The 18,656-nt window shown below is 35.9% G+C and overlaps 3 protein-coding genes and 2 non-coding genes across 6 annotated transcripts; 3 read left to right on the forward strand and 2 right to left on the reverse strand.

Annotated features, from left to right (window-relative positions):
• Positions 1-400: 400 nt before the first annotated feature.
• Positions 401-9,751, reverse strand: TPP2 (tripeptidyl peptidase ii). Its single transcript, NM_118203.4, has 34 exons — positions 9,137-9,751; positions 8,856-8,934; positions 8,701-8,774; positions 8,497-8,606; positions 8,290-8,370; positions 8,100-8,186; positions 7,862-8,004; positions 7,590-7,740; positions 7,388-7,510; positions 7,070-7,153; positions 6,781-6,968; positions 6,527-6,701; positions 6,304-6,425; positions 6,151-6,230; positions 5,897-5,955; positions 5,477-5,631; positions 5,207-5,385; positions 4,988-5,100; positions 4,750-4,920; positions 4,138-4,266; positions 3,951-4,051; positions 3,743-3,860; positions 3,422-3,501; positions 3,147-3,213; positions 2,904-2,986; positions 2,758-2,809; positions 2,544-2,675; positions 2,293-2,364; positions 2,048-2,140; positions 1,822-1,917; positions 1,426-1,524; positions 1,222-1,314; positions 868-1,029; positions 401-773 (listed from the first exon to the last, which is right to left on the reverse strand). Exons 1-34 carry the CDS (start codon positions 9,567-9,569, stop codon positions 615-617), a joined length of 4,143 nt encoding a protein of 1,380 aa, NP_193817.2. The 5' UTR covers positions 9,570-9,751; the 3' UTR covers positions 401-614.
• Positions 9,752-12,301: 2,550 nt separating this feature from the next.
• On the forward strand, positions 12,302-14,147 carry AT4G20860 (FAD-binding Berberine family protein). The gene has a single exon (NM_118204.2). The coding sequence runs from the start codon at positions 12,406-12,408 to the stop codon at positions 13,996-13,998; it is 1,593 nt and encodes a 530-aa protein (NP_193818.1). The 5' UTR covers positions 12,302-12,405; the 3' UTR covers positions 13,999-14,147.
• Positions 14,130-16,561, reverse strand: FAH2 (fatty acid hydroxylase 2; the record flags this gene model as incomplete). 2 transcript variants are annotated; one of them, NM_118205.2, is made up of 7 exons in its annotated part: positions 16,372-16,561; positions 15,508-15,586; positions 15,242-15,334; positions 14,954-15,150; positions 14,758-14,863; positions 14,513-14,659; positions 14,130-14,419 (listed from the first exon to the last, which is right to left on the reverse strand). In NM_118205.2, exons 2-7 carry the CDS (start codon positions 15,556-15,558, stop codon positions 14,300-14,302), a joined length of 714 nt encoding a protein of 237 aa, NP_193819.1. In that variant the 5' UTR covers positions 15,559-15,586; positions 16,372-16,561. The 2 variants fall into 2 exon arrangements, with proteins under 2 accessions (NP_193819.1, NP_001328972.1); NM_001341459.1 differs by having other exon boundaries at positions 14,300-14,419; positions 16,083-16,561.
• A 389-nt stretch (positions 16,562-16,950) lies between these two features.
• On the forward strand, positions 16,951-17,260 carry AT4G03045. The gene has a single exon (NR_144008.1). It is a non-coding gene; the product is annotated as an uncharacterized misc_RNA (transcript).
• An 812-nt stretch (positions 17,261-18,072) lies between these two features.
• Positions 18,073-18,543, forward strand: AT4G03055. The gene has a single exon (NR_144009.1). It is a non-coding gene; the product is annotated as an uncharacterized misc_RNA (transcript).
• Positions 18,544-18,656: the final 113 nt, after the last annotated feature.

Genomic DNA, 18,656 nt, shown 5'->3' on the forward strand with positions numbered 1-18,656 from the left:
AAAATAGTCAGGTACCAAAGTAATTGACGGATAAAAAAAATGATTATTTAATGAGAACCTATAATGCAATAGCTAAATTATGGAGCCAGACTGGTGAAGAGTTGAAAATTTAATAAATTCTGAGTGTCTTTTGCCGTACACGCTTGTTGTTGGTGCTCTTGTCGATTTAGTTTAGTGGATCCTGCTTCCTTAGAGATAGAGATTACGTATCCGATGATTAGTCATGTAATCTCGTCGCCAGCGGATAGTCATAATCGCGTCACATCTTTTAAACAATTAGAAATTATACTTAAAGACATTTTCTTGTTATTTGCTCTTCAAAATTTATTATAGCATCCAATTTCCCAACGATAAAACATCGCACGGACCAAAAGGATCCAAACTCCACATTGACACAAATACTAAATTGATCGATAATTTTATTGATTCCACAACTGAAAAATGTCAATACAAAGAGACTAAGAACATACAGTTTATACGGACAGAAAATAAGACAGTAGTTTGGGTTTCGAAAAACAACGAACTATTTGTTCTGGACAAGCTTTTATTGAACAAGAACTTGCAACTATATGTTCTGGATAAGCTTTTATTGAACAAGAAGGTAGCAACAACTACTAAAAGAGGGGTAGGCTTTTAGGGAAACGAACCTGCATCCATTGCTTCTCATACGTAACCAAATGGCTCCAACCTATTTCCTCCAGCAAATCCAGTTTAAGTTCGTAGAGTTTCTTATTCGCAGTCTCGTTCTCGTTTTGGATCAAGTCATCAAGTACCTGAAAATCATTATCAGTCATGTGGGTCACTGATTTTAGAATGAATCATTTGCAGTTTTTTAGTATGTATTAAAGATTAGATAAATGTATTTACCTTCAATGCGGTCCCGAGTCGTGATAGCCGTTTCTCTCTTAGAACAGTGAGAGTACCGTATTTAGATGATTTCACGTCTACCCATTTTGTCAGTTCTTTGAAATTCTCTTCGAATTTATCCTTCTGGCTACTTTCTTCTTCTCCTTCACCTTCCTTCTCACCCTGCAAACAATAGAATAGTGTTATTTCTTAGTATAAGCTAGAAAAATGCTAATGACACCATTCGTAGTTCTTATGCGCTATATTTAGTAACTTTCATATGCATAAAATCAGTTAATCACCAGCTAAAATGTTACTCTCTTCTAATCAGATAGACTAAGTAACAGTTAACGAGGATATAAGTATTGGTCTTACCTTCAGATTCTCGATTCTCGCCATGGCTAACCCTTTCTGGTATAGTGCATCCGCCAGTTGATCACGTGTCACCTCCATTTTTTTCTTCAATTTCTAATTTAAAAAAAAACACAGTCGGGTTGTTATCAGAGTCGTAGATAAAGTTAAGAATACAATGAAAAAAATAACGTTGTAAGAAACGCAATAAGTAATATAATAACACACCTCTGCTTCATCATCTTCTGGTTCAGTTTTGTCTAGCAAGAATCTTGCTAGCTCATCTACGTCAACACTGCGTACTACTTCGTTTGCAGCTTCTATAATCTGCAAAAACAAAAGGAAGAGATTCAGCTTTCATGCTTATTTCGCTGACCATCTTACAAACCCTTGATAGGTTATTAGTAAGAACCAATGAGGCTACTGAGTGTTTTAAAGTTGAATATTTTGTTTAATGTATAATTAGAGAGACTAGTGCACAATTTTTGATAGTAACTCATTTAAAACTTTACCTTAGTAAGAACCAATGAGGCTACTGAGTGTTTTAAAGTTGAATATTTTGTTTAATGTATAATTAGAGAGACTAGTGCACAATTTTTGATAGTAACTCATTTAAAACTTTACCTCTTCGTGATGGCTGATTTTGTCCCCAGCATCAGACCGAGACAGTAAACCTTCCAGGATCTTAGCTAGTAATGGAGTATAGTCTGGGTATTCAGACTGCCAAGGAACATATGCCCAAGTTAATTTAACAGTATTTCAGATTTGCATACCTTTTTCAAAACTTTCAAAGTTGACGTGGCAAAAAGCATTATTCAGAAAGAAAAAAGAAAGCCTTAGGTTGGCAAACCTTGAGACAGGTACACAACTTTCTCCACTCTGAACGCTCTTCCTCAGTTTCTTGTTTTAGATTCCCAAGAAATTTGATCTTTGTGTCGCGAACCTGATTACAAGAAAGAGCGTTCATTAAACAGTTCCAAAACAGTGTCAATATTCACCAACAAGTACTTGCTCAATTATATAATAGAACGTTCGCCCATCAAGTTGAGTAAGAGCCAATAAGAGTAATACGAAACATGTTTCTGCAAATAATACCTCTTGTTCCAAGCGTTCTGATACTGATTTAGAGCAAGTAGGGGCAGAAGCTGCCTTCTTATCTTCCTCAGGCTGTTGAATTAAGAACAAAATAAATAAAAGTTCAAAAAAATTGGAATACAAGGATAGACTCGATCAAGCTAAACACAATATGAGCTCATGTAGCCAGATTGTTCCGCATTACCGCATCAAGTTTCACAAGCCTATGCTAACAAGCATGCCAGACCAGAAATGGTAGTTTATTTAGATACCTTATTTGGTGGAACCACATATGATATCGGATAAGATACCGGATTATCCTTTGGATTCTTCCCTTCTTTTTCATCAAATGACAATTTCCCATATGAGATTTCTCCCACCAACATAGATCCTTGGGGGGTATTCTGCAGGTGAAATTAAAATTGTACATTTGAGAGAGATATGCTCATTTGATCAGAACATCAATTATACAACAATCTATTAAACCTTGGGTAGCTTGTCCTTTGTTGGTGGGCCCAGATAAAATGCTTCCTTCACCCTGCAGGGTGATAATTGAGGTGATAAACACGTTCAGAGAACAACCAACGTAGCAACCAGAAAAGTATAAATTGGTAAGTGAGCCAAAAGAGTACCCTGGCATTAGAACAGAGGACTTAAAGGCACCATTTCCAGTGAACGGACCATCTGGTTCAGAATGTAAATTCAGCCGAATCTCCTGCATCGCCAGCAAAATAAATGGAAAAAAATCAGCTCTTTTTCAATTCTAATGTCGCAAAAAGATAAATATTGACCTCAAAACACACGCAGAGATTTTACTCCAACTTTGTTTCATCTAGCCTTTTCAATTTAAAGTAGAACGTATTTCAGTATCTTACCCCCATATTTCTTTCAATAAACACAGTGAGCTGCTTCAACTTTTCCAGCAGCTCCACATTTTCATGCCTGGTGAAACCAATTAGCTTTTAGAGTAGAAGACTAAATACGAAAATAAACATTGTGAAAAAAAGTTGTCAACCATGAAAAATTATAGTTTACAGGAACTTGTCAATCAATCATGTTGAGAAGATTGTTCGGCCTGTAGATTAGTATGTACAAAATCTACTGTTTAAATTCTAAAACAATCAGCAACCATCAAAGATGTAGCACAAACCTCAGATACAGCTGAAGTTTATACTCTCCCTTGGGAAGTTTTGAAGACTCAGGATAAACGTCACCCATTGCATATACACGCTGAAAGTATGTCAGGACAACGTGTTAAGGCAAGAAAATACTATCATTTAAATTTTAAAGTAAGAAATACCAAATTTGCTAGACATGAAAGCAGAAAAGCGTTTTCACAGTACATAACCGAGCTATGGATTCACAAATTTTTTGAAATGCATCATGTTTTTAGTTGACAATGCCAAGAGAATTTAAAGCTTATCTATACTTGTATTACCCATCCTATTAGGTGGCACTTTCAAAAGAGTACCTTGTTAGTATCAGAGATCATAAAAAACTGGGACTCAAATTTTGTGTCATATATGCGATTGTTCAATAATGGTATATACGGTTTCACTTCAGCTGAATCTTCTAATTTGAACTTGTAGCTGCAGAAACAAAAGGATGAGAATTGCTGTAAAAAAATTGATAGAGAGATAGACAAGCAACAATAGCAAGAACGCAGAAGCATAACTCACGTTAAGGTCAATGCTAGTATCTGTTTGCCCGACAGTAGTCTATCACGGCCAGTTGATAGAGTCTTCAGTTGTGCATCAATAGGCTGATATGGAACTCGTATCTGCAGTTAAAACAAAACACCTTCCAGAAGCAATTCCACAAGCAATTACAGAAAAGGAGAAGATACAATCATTAAATACACCGTACCTTGTTCAGGACAGCTATGGGAACAAGTTTTTCAGATGCCAATAGTGCTTCAGCTTCAACTTTTATTGGTGCTTCACTTCCATCAAGTAACAATTCTTCTTTATCGACACCAACTCCATGGAATTCAATCTAAAGTACCACACATAACTTCCGTCAACTCATTTATGACAAGTCACAACGTACTCAATGTAGTGAGCATGCGTGAGCGAACTGAACACAGAACTTCGCTCATAGCATTAGGTGTAACAACAACAAGACATTCGTTTTCAAAACCACTCCTAAAAGAGAATGCACACACATGAGTGATTATTGCTAAACCTGAGACCTAACATCTAACTAAGGAGGCTAAAACTGGCAAGATAACCAATTGCAGAAAGAATTAAGCAATGTATTAACATGGGCCATAATATAAACTAGTATGAGAACTCAAAGGAAAATCAGGAAACCAGTAGGAAAAAAGGTAGGGAAGAACAGGTCTAAAATAATAAGTAGAGTTTACTTGACACAGGATGACCCAAAAGACAAAACAAAACACAACACAAGCATTTTACATTCCTTATGCAAATGCCTTAAAAGCCTTGATATTCGCACATATAAATTCTCAGTTCCTACCTCAAAGTCAACGATAGTTGGTTCACGACTTCCGAGGCCACTTGACCAAAATTGAGCTATAGCTAGTTCCATCGTTTGACCACTAACCACAGGGAACACAAAGCTTTTAGCAGACGGAGATGCGAAAGTTGGTGCGCTCTCCCACTTGATAGGCCTTCGCAATGGGCAAACCTGCAAATTGAGTAAAGATTAGAACCAGCAGCATAAAAGTAATGAATTATCCTTAAGCGTGCCCTACCTGAAGTGTATCAATGTAAAATCGTCGTGTAGTATCAAACCCCGAAGTTCGCATTGTAGCCTCAGCCCATGTTGCTCCATGTGGTACCTCGATATATCTTCGTTCAATGTGGCCTACAGTTGGAATTATTGAAGAATAAAAGATCAAAGATGTATATAAGCCTGCCGTTTCAGAGGACTTGTTTGCTTTATAAAGCACACATAACAAAGTCCACAAAACCTGAGATGAAAGACATTTGCTGAAATGAAATAACTGGAGGTTGATTTGCCACAGTCTTGGGAATTATTATTGTTACTGGGATTCTGAAAAGGGGACCACGCTCTGGTGCTTTGCAATCAATCCCATAAACTTCAAAGTAATGCACACCATCCCCAAGATTTGTGGGATCCACAACAACGCTGAAAAGAGATGATATAACCTTACTACAGAGACAACATGACACGAAAAAGCAAACAGAACATAAGCAGAAAAATATAGGAAAACACTAACTTGAAGCCACGTCCATTATTAGTGAGAAGGAGATAGTCAGGAACCCGTACAACTCCTTCATCTGTGGAGTGCAACTCAAGACATTCCTCGAAAGGGACAAGTTCCTTTAAATTACTTGCACCTTCATGGAATTTCGGATCAACTTGTATTGTCCACTGGAAAATCAAAACTATGCTTGTTTCACATAACATACAGGAGAGATAACAAAAGCTTGAATGGAAAATAGACTACACATCTGGTAGGAGATAAAGTTTGCCAAGAAAAATTCTGGCTCCATGATAGGGCATCCCAAGACTTAGTGTTCCAGAAACAGATGCATATGGCATATCGTTTGAAGATAATGATTTTTTATATAAATTTTAAGTTAGCATGCATTTAGGCAGATTACTATGCATACTGCTGTGATATAGAAACGCTCACCTCAGTAGACTGTCTGCAAGCAGTACCCTCCCGCAGGTAGATGCCTCGTGATGTTGGAACTGCGTTAATAGAGTTCAAAATCTTCATAAAAAGGAAGTTATATTGTTTATCGAAAAACCCCAAAATCTTAGGAAACTTTCCCAATGTAACAGCAGGAAGCCCTTAAATTAGTAGCTAGGTTCCAGTAAGCAAGTTTTCAATAAGCTACTAGCTTGAAATTGTTTTAAAGAAGTTCAAATTATTCGTTTACATACTTGTTTTACCGGAGAGATTGACCTTTATCTGATAAAATACGCATGGATAGTCCTGAAACTGTTTTAAGTATTCATATGCCCTGTCATAACAAAATAAATACATAAATTATCTGAAATATGGTGTCAAATTAATTACACAGTATAGAACCTTACTTATCAACTTGCATAAGCCCTTGTCCAGTAGTTAGTTTATCTTCAGGTAGATCACCTACTGGTGTAGATGTATTTTCAAGGGCCCTTCTCACACTGTACGGGCTAACTGGGATGCCCTCAGCCTGCAGAAGTGTGAAAGAATGTCAGCACTCAGCAGCAGAACTAAAAAGAACGGAATAGGAAACGGATGTGCAGAAATAAAAAGTAATGTTGAAGAAGAAACCTTCATAGCACTTAGAAGTAACGCAATTGCCCCACAGGCAGAAGGAGATGCCATTGATGTTCCATTCATGAGCATGCGTCTTTGAAGCGTCCATGTAGGAACAGGAGCAACAGCCCCACCAGGTGCACTTATGCAGACACCAAGATCTCCATCAGATGTTGGCCCCCGGCTTGACCTACAATATAACAATAACTATATCATGCCAGCTACAACTAGCTGTAGAATAATTCCAAAGTTAAAAAAGGTGAAAATACCAAGTGTATTCAAGCCCCTCACTGGGAGGTTCCACCACTGAATGGGCACCTGCTGCCATTGCAGGAGAAACATACGCACCAACCCCAATGATACTGGACGTTGTTCCACCCGGTGCTCCGACTGTTGTCAAAGCTGGACCACTGTTGCCAGCACTACTTACAAAAATTAGACGTCTCTTGTTCACAGCCTAATAAAACATGGCAGAAAGTCCATAAACGCTAGAAGAAAAGCAAAAAATACAAGCTAATAAGTGCTGCCCAAATAAAGACAAAAGGATTTGAATGATACTTCAGTAACAAGATCAACAAAGCGCCCATAGTCTGGAAGTAATGCTGGCTCTCCATAGCTCATGTTGACAAGATCACAGTTATGCTGTAACATTATTATAAAAGTCAGTATATACAAAAAAGAAACATTGAACGTATTGACTTGTGTCAATGCAAACCTCACATATAATAATCCACAAATATATGAAATTCTTCGTGATGTTTAAGTAATTCAAGAGATATACGACTTGTTTAGTTCAAACTTCATACAATATACTTTCACGAAGTTACAAATGATTTTCAGCTAATGGTAAATTCATATCAGCTGATGAATTATTACCTCTAGGGCAGCTATCAATGCCCGAGTCAATCCAGTTCCGGTCTCCATTGAACCTAATCGCGAGTCTCCAATTTTGCAAGATATTATTTGTGCACCAGGTGCCACACCATTTAACAAATGCTCCTAACATACACATAGAAGGTAAGTTAATTGGTTGCAACAAATCATCAATGTATCTAAATTATATAGATGCGTTTTGCACCTCAGGGTGGTGTGCAGTAGCTATTCCAGCAACATGAGTGCCGTGAGGAGAACTATCAGTTACAATGCTTAGAACCTTTCCCTCATCATACACGTTAGCAACAAAGGAGCATGCATCTAGTCGGCTAAACACGCCATACTTCCGTTCAATTCTGTAGTACATATTTGATTGAGATTAATAAAATAAAATAAAAAAATTGGTGAACAAATCATGCTTCCAAACGAAAAGTTCCTGAACTTTCATAAGAGATAGATGTTTAAAGGAAGACTTGCCGGTAGTTAGTCAGTGGGGAGAAGTCTGCTAGTTTCCCGCTATCTGGATCCTCTTCCAGACTCTGTGTATCAAGTGCAACCCTCCATACTTCTCCATCATGCCACACAACAGCATCAATAACAGGCCCTTTGTCTTCATATTTCTACAGAAAAAACAATTGATTTACAGAACAGATTCAAGACCACAGCGAACAAGTACACAGACATAAAACTACCAAAGGGCGGTCTCTAAACTTACATCAGCTTGTTTTTTCAGAAAATCAACTTTGCTTTGGAGGTCTTCACGAGTTTTCTTCAATTTCGCATCTTCCACCTTGCTGTGCTTCTGGAGGCAAGAATGAAAAATGAGGTTATGATAGAATTGAGTAGCACTGTCTAACTCATAACATCTACAATACAGCAAACCACAATCAGCATCTCCCTAGTACCTGATCGAAATCATACAGATTATTTACAGCCTTGGCAATTTCCTCCTGATTCTTTTCATCCCAGGATTTCCTTCTCTCTTTCTGTGTAATGACAAAACAAGTCTTAGCAAATGGGATTGCAGACCAGATATGTAAACTCTGGTATAAGATTTAATGAGTAGATGAAAGTAATCCAACAGCCAAAAAGGTCACAACTCTAATCGCTACCTTCACACGAGAAGTCAAGTCATCTGTAAATAACTGATAAACCAACTTGGAACCTACACGCCACTCTCCAGTGGGATTTTTCCATGAAGAATTGACAACCAAAGTTGCCCCTGTTTAAACAAAAGAAATTATCAACGCATATCGTAGCAAGAAAGAGAAAGCAAACTATCATGCAGAAATCATAAAACCTCTCAAATCACCAACCTGATGCTCCACGAATATGACCATCTTCATTGGCTTTCACCACTGTGGATGTATCTATATCTCCACTTCCAGTGCTAAACGATAACGTAAAATGACCATCACGCCACAGTCAAAGAACACTAAATGCAAAATTCAATTAAATCACAAAACTATACCAGTCAATGACGTCCAAAACCTTGGGTTTTCCATCAGAAGTTACATGCAAGCCAGCAGCAGAAGGATCAAAACCAGAATCTGGAAAACACAAAATTCCATTTGCTCAGTTCCTCAATCAGAATTTTTACTTGGAGAGTTACAACACCTTCTTAAGAACCAAACAATCGCTCTACTATCTGATCCAAGTATAAGCAACCCAACTATAACATAAGGCTTATACAAAACTTCTCCATTCACAAATTCAATCTAGAGAATACAAAACGAGAGAATATCCAAGTACCAAAGATAGCTATAACAACGCCACGACCGTCGTACTCAGGATGAGCTTCGATGAAGCAATCCGCACGGATTTCTTTCTTAGGCATGAGAGAAGCAATAAAGGTAGATTCGTTCAGCTTGAAATTAGCGACAGAAGCATTCTCAGCTCCACCGCCAACGGCTCCACCACCACCTCCTCCGCCACAACCGACGCGAGAAGCCGTAAGAGTATCAGAAGAAGAACAAGGCATCGCCGAGAAACCACTCCGTCTTAATCGGATTCCACGAGAACGAGAGCAGCTTCTTCTTCTGAGTCTTCGATGAAGAAGAAACGTAGAAGAAGAAATGAAATCGCGAGGAAGAGAAAGTGAAGAAGAAGAAGCCCAATAAGAAGTACACGACGGGCCTTTGTTGATTAACGCGCCGTGAATCTGCAGCTGCAGACTCAGATCCATCTTCGGGATGTGTGTTAATTAACAGGGGTATTTTGGTCAAATAACAGCTGAGTCGATGCACCGAATCGTGTCACTCGTTAGAGGTCTTTTGGGTTGTGAATTGTTGTGTCAATGGAGTTGGTGGTGGCTTACTCCAACTGGTGGCTTTCGCTTGCTCTATCTAGATAACGATATTATTTAGATTTAATTTCTTAGTTACATAGTCTTTAATTGTTGTTTTGACTTTTATAATTGGACATAACCTTAATCTGATTGCTTCTTGGGTTTTTGGTCGCTCGTGTATGAGATTGTTCTCCATTGTTGTTGTCTTTAGCTTAATTCTTCGTGGTGAGAATTAAACTAAAAATATGATTAGTAGATTTGTGAGCTGGTTTTATTGTTTTAGGACTGAACATCTGATTTTGATACCACCCATATGATAATATATATATGTTTTTGCTGACTTGTAAATATCATATAATGAAATTGAAGGTATTACAAAGAGCTTTACCTAATGATAGTGCAATCTTGGCAAAAAAGATAAAAAAACAAGATTACAATATATTCAAGAACAACAAAGAAAAGACCGAGCTATCGAATCCAAAGAAGCATGAACTTCCGCCATCTTTTCTTATGCCTTCTACCCGAGATAGCGTTGCGGATATCTCGATCAATATTCTTAAAGATAATTGGAGGAGGGATGATTTGGTTGTTGTGGAGAACATTATTTCTTTGCTTCCAAATATGGTAGATAATATTATCAATATATATGGAAACTTTACATTCACTCATCTGAATTTTCCTAATTTTTTTGTTATGTGTTGTTTGTACATTTTGAATATTGTACTTTATTATCTGTTTGTTGTAGTCTTGTAGAGACTAGAGATTGATCAGTTGATCACACTTTGTTCCTATATGATTAGACTGAGCAATAGCATAACTTATTTGATAAAGTTAGGACTACCACATTTGATTTGTAATTAACTATTTTCTTATACGGTATGTGAGGTCTGTGATCTGTCAGACTAATTGAAATGGCTAAAACTTGTGTTAGTTATGTCATGTGGATATATCTGAAGAATCCCTGAAAATGGGGGTATAGTATAGCATCATTTGATGACAGCAAAATTCAAAAGTCATGAAGCATATTATAAGATTTGTGTGTGTTTCGGTCTCTACCAACAATCGTTGTTGCTTTAAAGAAAACCTTATAGATATTGCTCATAGGTATATGCATGCATTTGTAATGGGAGTTTCGAACACACAGCTGAATCTTAACAGGGATCAGTGGGGTTGATAAATTTGATATTATTAGAAAGCTTCTTGAATCTTTTAAACTTGCTTACTCAGATCCCTCACGTTCAGAAAAATTGGACGGTTATTGTGTTCTTCTCATCATGGGTTTGCTTTCTAGCTTCAGCTATATCTAATCAAAATTTTGACCCTATTTTTTCTCGTTGCCTTTTTTTGGTATGACATATATATCCAAAACAAGTGCAAAAATCTTGATTCGGATTAGGTGTTTGTGGTTGTGAGAGAAGTACAACTACGAATCTATTTGTAACACTATATCATTCAAATATTCAATGCATCACCAAATCAAAGACTTCCAGAATGTAAGAACGTTGACACGTTTTTTGAGCAATGCCATAGAGTTGACATCAAGCATGACGACGTTAACGCTTCATTTCTTTTTTTAAAACTTATTTATAATCTTCCTCCTAAGTGAGATAAAATTGTATTAATATAAGACGTCATTTTTAAAATCCTTTGAATACAAGAGTATGGGACATTCAATTTTCTTTGTTTCATACTAGCAACTTGATTATATATTTTAATTTGCTCCAGCTATGTATATAACGCTTACAAGTTTTATACAAGGAAAACTATGTATTTTAAGAATAAAAGTGTGGAATTTATACACCGTTTGTGTAGGTTTTAAGCGTAAGTCAGATTGTTAATCTAGAAAATATTGTTATCCAGAAGAGTGAAAGACCCAATAAACTTGTAAGTGTAAGTGTTACTCATTCTGTTTTATAAAGTTTATGTATATTAATTGAAGATTGTTGGCACAAAAAACAAAAACAGATTTCTAAGGGTTTGTACACATGCTAAAATTAGTTTTTACCAAATCCTATTAGAATTTATATTTATAATGTTTTCTTCATTCTAATAACTAACAAGGACAAAATACAAAATGTTACACAAATTTCAAATATAGACATCTATCTTTATGAATTTTATTTTTTCCGAAACATCTACTATTATTAGTAGTTCTAATATGTTAGCTAGAAGTCATTTTTGTGTAATAATATCCATCTACACCATGACTCTTGACAAACCAACGTTAAGCTCTAAAGTTGACAAAAATACTTAAAATGGATATAACTGTAAAAGGAAATGCCCTTTAATTCTGATTTATTTATTTTTGAAATTATTTTTTGTTGGCTTTTTGTAACAATGGAAGTCTACATCTAATAATGAGCCAAAGTATTCTCCATCAAGTAATAATTATCTCCACGTTTGAAAAATTGCAATATTTGTTAAACGCGTATACATGGTGATCACCATTCCACATCAACTCGCAAATAGTCTACTTTTGACCCGAAGCTACCGTCTTTGTTTTAGCTACTCGTCAAAATAATCTTATTATATTCATAATAGTGACGTTGATTTAATATCATGATCAAACAAATAACCCCAAAAATGAAAAATCTATATAGCCTCCTGAACTCTTCTTCTCTCTGAAACTCAATCAGTTTCTCAACGAATCTTTCTAAACAAGACAAAGGATCAAGAACACTACTTGTTCTTTGTCTGAGACTTCAAACACAAGAAACCAAAAATAGAAAAAGATATGAGAGAGCTTTTTATGTATCTATTTCTTCTTTTCTTAGTTCTATGTGTCAAATCTGTTTATTCTACTCCGACAAGAGAACAATTCCAAAATTGCTTGTCCACAAAACAATTCAATTCTACCCTCAAAAACCCTATAAATCTCACCACTCATACACTAGATTCCCGAGTTCACACCGACTTTTCCGAGTCTTCATCTCCAAATTCTAGTTTCCTCAACTTGAATTTCACAAGCTTGAAGCCGATTCTCATCGTTAAGCCAAAATCCGAATCCGAAATAAAACAATCGATTTTATGCAGCAGGAAACTTGGAGTGCAAGTAAGAACAATGAGTGGTGGTCATGACTACGAAGGTCTATCTTACCTCTCACTATCACCTTTCATAATCGTCGACCTCGTTAACCTCAGATCAATCAGCATCAACCTCACAGACGAGACCGCTTGGATCCAATCGGGCGCAACACTCGGCGAAGTCTACTACAAGATCGCCAAAACCAGCAAGATCCATGCCTTTGCCGCAGGGATATGTCCAAGTGTTGGTGTTGGTGGACATATTAGCGGAGGAGGATTCGGTACAATAATGAGGAAATACGGTTTAGCGTCTGATAACGTTGTGGACGCACGTTTGATGGATGTAAATGGGAAAACTCTTGACCGGAAAACGATGGGAGAGGATTTGTTTTGGGCGCTTAGAGGCGGTGGAGCTGCGAGTTTTGGCGTTGTCTTGTCGTGGAAGGTTAAGCTTGCTAGGGTTCCTGAAAAGGTAACTTGTTTCATAAGTCAACATCCGATGGGACCTAGCATGAACAAGCTTGTTCATAGATGGCAATCCATAGGATCAGAGCTAGACGAAGATTTATTCATCAGAGTCATTATTGACAACAGTCTAGAAGGGAATCAAAGAAAAGTGAAATCAACATTTCAAACTCTATTTCTTGGTGGAATCGATAGACTGATTCCTCTGATGAACCAGAAGTTTCCGGAACTCGGCTTACGATCTCAAGACTGTTCGGAAATGAGCTGGATCGAATCGATAATGTTCTTCAACTGGAGATCAGGACAGCCGTTAGAGATTTTGCTCAACAGAGACCTAAGATTCGAGGATCAGTATTTCAAAGCAAAGTCAGATTATGTTCAAAAACCCGTTCCTGAAAACGTTTTCGAAGAAGTAACCAAGAGATTTCTCGAGCAAGATACTCCACTGATGATCTTTGAGCCATTGGGTGGGAAAATCAGCAAGATTTCAGAAACAGAATCTCCATATCCACACAGAAGAGGTAATCTGTATAATATACAGTACATGGTGAAATGGAAAGTGAATGAAGTCGAGGAGATGAACAAACATGTCAGGTGGATGAGATCGTTACACGATTACATGACTCCGTATGTTTCTAAATCGCCGAGAGGAGCTTATTTGAATTACAGAGATCTTGATTTGGGCTCGACCAAAGGGATTAACACGAGTTTCGAAGATGCAAGGAAATGGGGTGAGACTTATTTCAAAGGTAATTTCAAGAGATTAGGTTTGGTTAAAGGGAAGATTGATCCAACAAATTTCTTCAGGAACGAACAGAGTATTCCTCCTCTGTTTTGAGTCCTCAATACAAAACCAGATATAAAAGATGTCATTTCATTTTTTCAATTATAATAGATAATGTAACTTTCTGCTACAATTGTAAAAGTGAGATGTACCCAATACGGTTTAAGCGGACCGAGAATAGTCAATTCAAAGACCAAATTCTGAATGATATTAAACCACTAAAAATATGTTCAAATATGGTGAATAGATCGTATACAGAAGTAGTTAAACAGTCATTGAATCACCTGATGAATTTAGAATACACAATATCAGTGAGTTTTTCGACACTCTGAAAAATGGCAAACAGAAATCCGATTTAGCTCTTCTTCGCAGCGGCTTTAATACCGGGAAGTGTTCCAAAGACTTTGTCCCATAGAGAGGAAGTGATTCCATATCCTTTGTCCTGAATCCTAAAGTGATGATTCAGGTGGTATTTCTGTAAAATGTATATATCAAACCTCATCAGAAATGCAGAGGAATAAGTTTGAACGCGAAAAAAGAGGAGATGTCTAGAGATGGTTTTCCTTACCTTAAGATGTTTAAAGGTTGGTTCTTTAGGTTGACCATGGTGTAGATAGTAATGGGTAATATCATACATCACATAGCCAAACAATATGCCTCCAAGAATAGCAGGTGCTGTAGCAGGAGTAGCTAGGAGATGGAGAAGCTTCCATAGCTAACAACGGAAAAAGAAGAGCATCAATAAAAGTTTTCGTATTGAAGTAAAGAATGAATGAAAGAGATTCCATATCTGGATCAAGCATGGATACTTACTGGAACCAAGAGAATAGCTGTTGCTGTAGGAGGGAAAACAAGACGAAGGCCGTCTTGTGGGTGCTTGTGATGGCATCCATGAAGAAGATAGTGTGCAGTGTTTGCCCTGAAGAAAAAAGGGTTTGAAATGAAACAGATAAGCTTCGTGATGAAATCGGGTGTTTCTATGTTGCATAATCACAAATACAGAACTAACCAGTAACTCTTGGTTTGGATGTGGAAAAGGAAGCGATGAAGCGTGTACTCGAGCAGTGTCCACGTGAGTACACCAAAAGCAACTATTAAACCGATCTGGGGAAACGTAAGTCCCTTACTCGCCGATATTGAAAGAACGTAGCAAACAACTGGAAGCCAGATTGTTGGGATTGCCCACCAAACCGTGCGAGTCAAAAACTGCTCAAATTTCCCAAAAAAAGGTTTAAGCCAAACATAGAGGCTTACATATATGAAGATAAATCTTAAAAAGGCAGAGTTGTTATGTTACCTCCCAAAAATCACTTTCGAAAAAACGAGGACCCTCAACGCATACAATAGGTTGATGAATCCATTCCTGATATTCTTCGCCAAGATGACCAACCTGACAAGGATATAAGTTTCTTTGTATTAGTAATTTGTTATGCATTGTATATATCAAAGAATCTACGAAACAGCTTTAAAGATTGACAGAGAATTCTCCATTTGATACTTTGTCTTGTCGATCTAATTTGTTAAAAAAAGGCTATGCGGAAAAGACGTGACTGAGCGCATCACCTGAAACACAAGTGGCTTATTCAAATCGACTGTGTATCGTTCTGCAACCATCTTTGCCACTTTATGAGACTGATTGTTTCTGCAAGTAAATCCAAAACCAAAAATCTTAAATGCAGTACTGTTGAGAAACAAACATTGAGAATGAACAATATATCATTAAAGGTGAAACAAAATTCACGATAGTGTTAGAAGATTTAAGTTCTAGCTAGCTCATAAAAGAAATTCCAACCAAATTGATCCCAAAACAATAAAAAGATAATCCTACTGTGCTGCAAAATTCTGCTCATATGAAACAGTACTCATTCAAATACAAATATCAATAGAAAAAAAATGACAACATCTTCATCTGACAAGAACATAAATCTGTTGATCATCCAAACTGAAAAATTCAATGTCAATTACTAGGAAATCTATTGCTTTAAAGGCAATCTAAAACTAAAAGACTGCATTTGGCATCTGAGGATTTGGTAAAGCTCGATTTGCAAAAGAGAACACATCCAAAGAAGAAATCTAATCAAGGGTCAATGATCCAACATAAGGGAGACATTATAAGATTATAACATTCTCAGCATTACCTAAAGACAGAGCCAATCAACGAAGAGAACCTTGACAATGTATTAAAGAACAAAACTTTCAGCTATGAATCAAATTAAAACATCAAATCATCAAATCCCACGAGAGAAAAAGAAACTTAGACGAAGAAAAAAGCCAACATTCTTCGAAATTCACGAAAAAAAATCCCGAACTTTTTGCAGAAAAGATCTATAAATCGGGGAAGAGATAATGAGAAAAACATAGAATCTGAGAGAAGAAATCGGAAGAATTTGAAGAGAATGAGACTCAGAGATCTGAGGATTATTTTACCTTAGAGGAGAGAAAACAAACAAGCCTCTCTCTCTCTCTCTCTCTGGGCGTAAGAGACTCGCTTACTCTCTCCAATTGAAGGGAAACAACAAATACAGACACTCTGTCACAGAAGAAAGGGTGGGATTTTGCTTCGCTTGAATCCTTCTGATAATGTTCGGCCCACGTTTCCTACCTTTTTTTTTTTGTTCTGTTTTAGCCATTAAAATATTATTTGTATAAGGTCATATCTTTTATTTTGTATAAACAATATTTTATTTGCTATTTTTGCAAAACTAAAAATAGTTTTTGTAGAGAAATAAAAATCTCATATCTTTTTCTGAATTAAAATAATATTTTATTTACTATTTCTAAAAAGTTGCAAAATTAAAATAGTTTTTTCTAAATGAGAATAAAAAAAATAGTATTTTCTAAATTTGTGTTGTTTCTAGAGTAACACGCCATGTATATGTAGACAAATATAAATTGTTTTGCTATTAAAAGATGTTTAAATTTTGGAAAACAAAAATTACATTTTTTTTCTAATTTTCTAAAAGCCTCTTCAGCATAAATCACAGACACAGATCCGCTTTTTGATTTGGAAATGGAAAATAAAAACAAGAATGTATGGCTAGCCAACATTGATCAGATGGTTGGTCGGTCCATTGATAATATGAAGTTATCTCTTGTCACTTTCAGAGAATGGTTTTTCTCTTCTCTAGGGAGTATGGGTCTAATATGACTACTACTATGCGTCTATGCGCCTATGACTATGAGTCTATGAGTAAGGGACTTTTGCTTAAGTATCACCAACCAAAGACTAGATGAATAAATTCTGCAGATAATTCTTATTACTCATCTCTCTAGCTGCTATAAGTGAGATCTATACTAAAATTGTATATCTACATATTTGATCTTATAAATAAATAAGAATCTAACATTCTTTTTCGGAGTAGAGTAATGTTAGAATGTTGGGCTGGTGTTAAAATCTTAGAAAAGAGAGATAGAAATACCTAAGGTGAAGATGTAAATGTAATGGGGAGCTAAAAGGAAGTGAAGAACCTTAGCTTAACCAAGGACAAAGTAAATATCAATTTCGACGTGTTTGTTGTGGTAATACCGTAATACTAATCCGGATAGATAGATACACAAATGATAAAGTTATGCATAAGTTTTAAATCAATAATAAAACTAACAAAAATAGAATTGTAGATTTACAAAATGGTATAATATGAGAAATTTACTAATGAAATTATTGTTTGTTGAAAAAAAAAATTAATAACAAAATTATTGTTTGTAACATTTCTCATTGTTCATAAAGAAAATAATCAAACATCCATTATAGATAATTAGATTCTGATATCTTAAATTAAAATTGAAGATTTTAATATTTTTCTGAACACATAAAAGGAAAGGGAGATATATATATTTTATTTAGCTAACAATGAAGTCATAAATAAAAATTCAATAGTACCTTCTTACAATAAAAATGCTTAATACATATGAATGATGTAGATATGGATGTGATGTGTTGTTTTATTACTTTATATCAACAAATTAATACATATATGGACACGCATCTAGAATAGATATTAGCCCCTTTACATCTGTTGGGAACTATTCATATAAAAGTAATTAGACATGGCCAAAAACCTTAATGATAGCCATGATATAGCAATGAGGCTTTCCACTATATAAATAATAGTTTTCATTATGCACTTTGAGAGTTTCAAAATTTCAATTAGGTTGAAATATTAATCATTCTTTCATATACAACATTACTTATTTCAAACACTTTAACAACAAAAAGACTTTGTTTTTGTCTTCTAAATAGTCCACAACTAAGATACTTGTCTTAGATTCGATTCCCCATGGAATATGTAGTCTTCTTAACATAAGCTCCAAATTTGTTGTTTAATTTTGTTACATGCAATCTTTTTAGAATAGTCATGCACTCATGCTAATGCAACTTTGACATAAACGTTTTGTTTTTTTCTTCTAATTAAGATGAACTTGAATATTGAAAAATGTGATGCATCATTTGCAAACCACCTACAAATGAATACCAATGTTTCTACATCCTCTTTTTAAAAGTTTCTTCAATCGGAATTGGATCCAATTTCGAAAGTTGATTTAGAATTGTCAAAAAGAAATGCTAAAAGCCGCACGATGACAAATCCGAGACATACGCCATAACAAAACACCAAGATTATCTTGAACGTATCAAATGTTTTAAGAAGTCAATAACTTCGAATATTTTTGTCTCGAGAACACGACTAGGTAAATTTGGTCATGTCATCATGTGT

The sequence above is a fragment of the Arabidopsis thaliana genome, chromosome 4, assembly GCF_000001735.4.
Source record: "Arabidopsis thaliana chromosome 4, partial sequence".
NCBI classification, from domain to species: Eukaryota; Viridiplantae; Streptophyta; class Magnoliopsida; order Brassicales; family Brassicaceae; genus Arabidopsis; species Arabidopsis thaliana.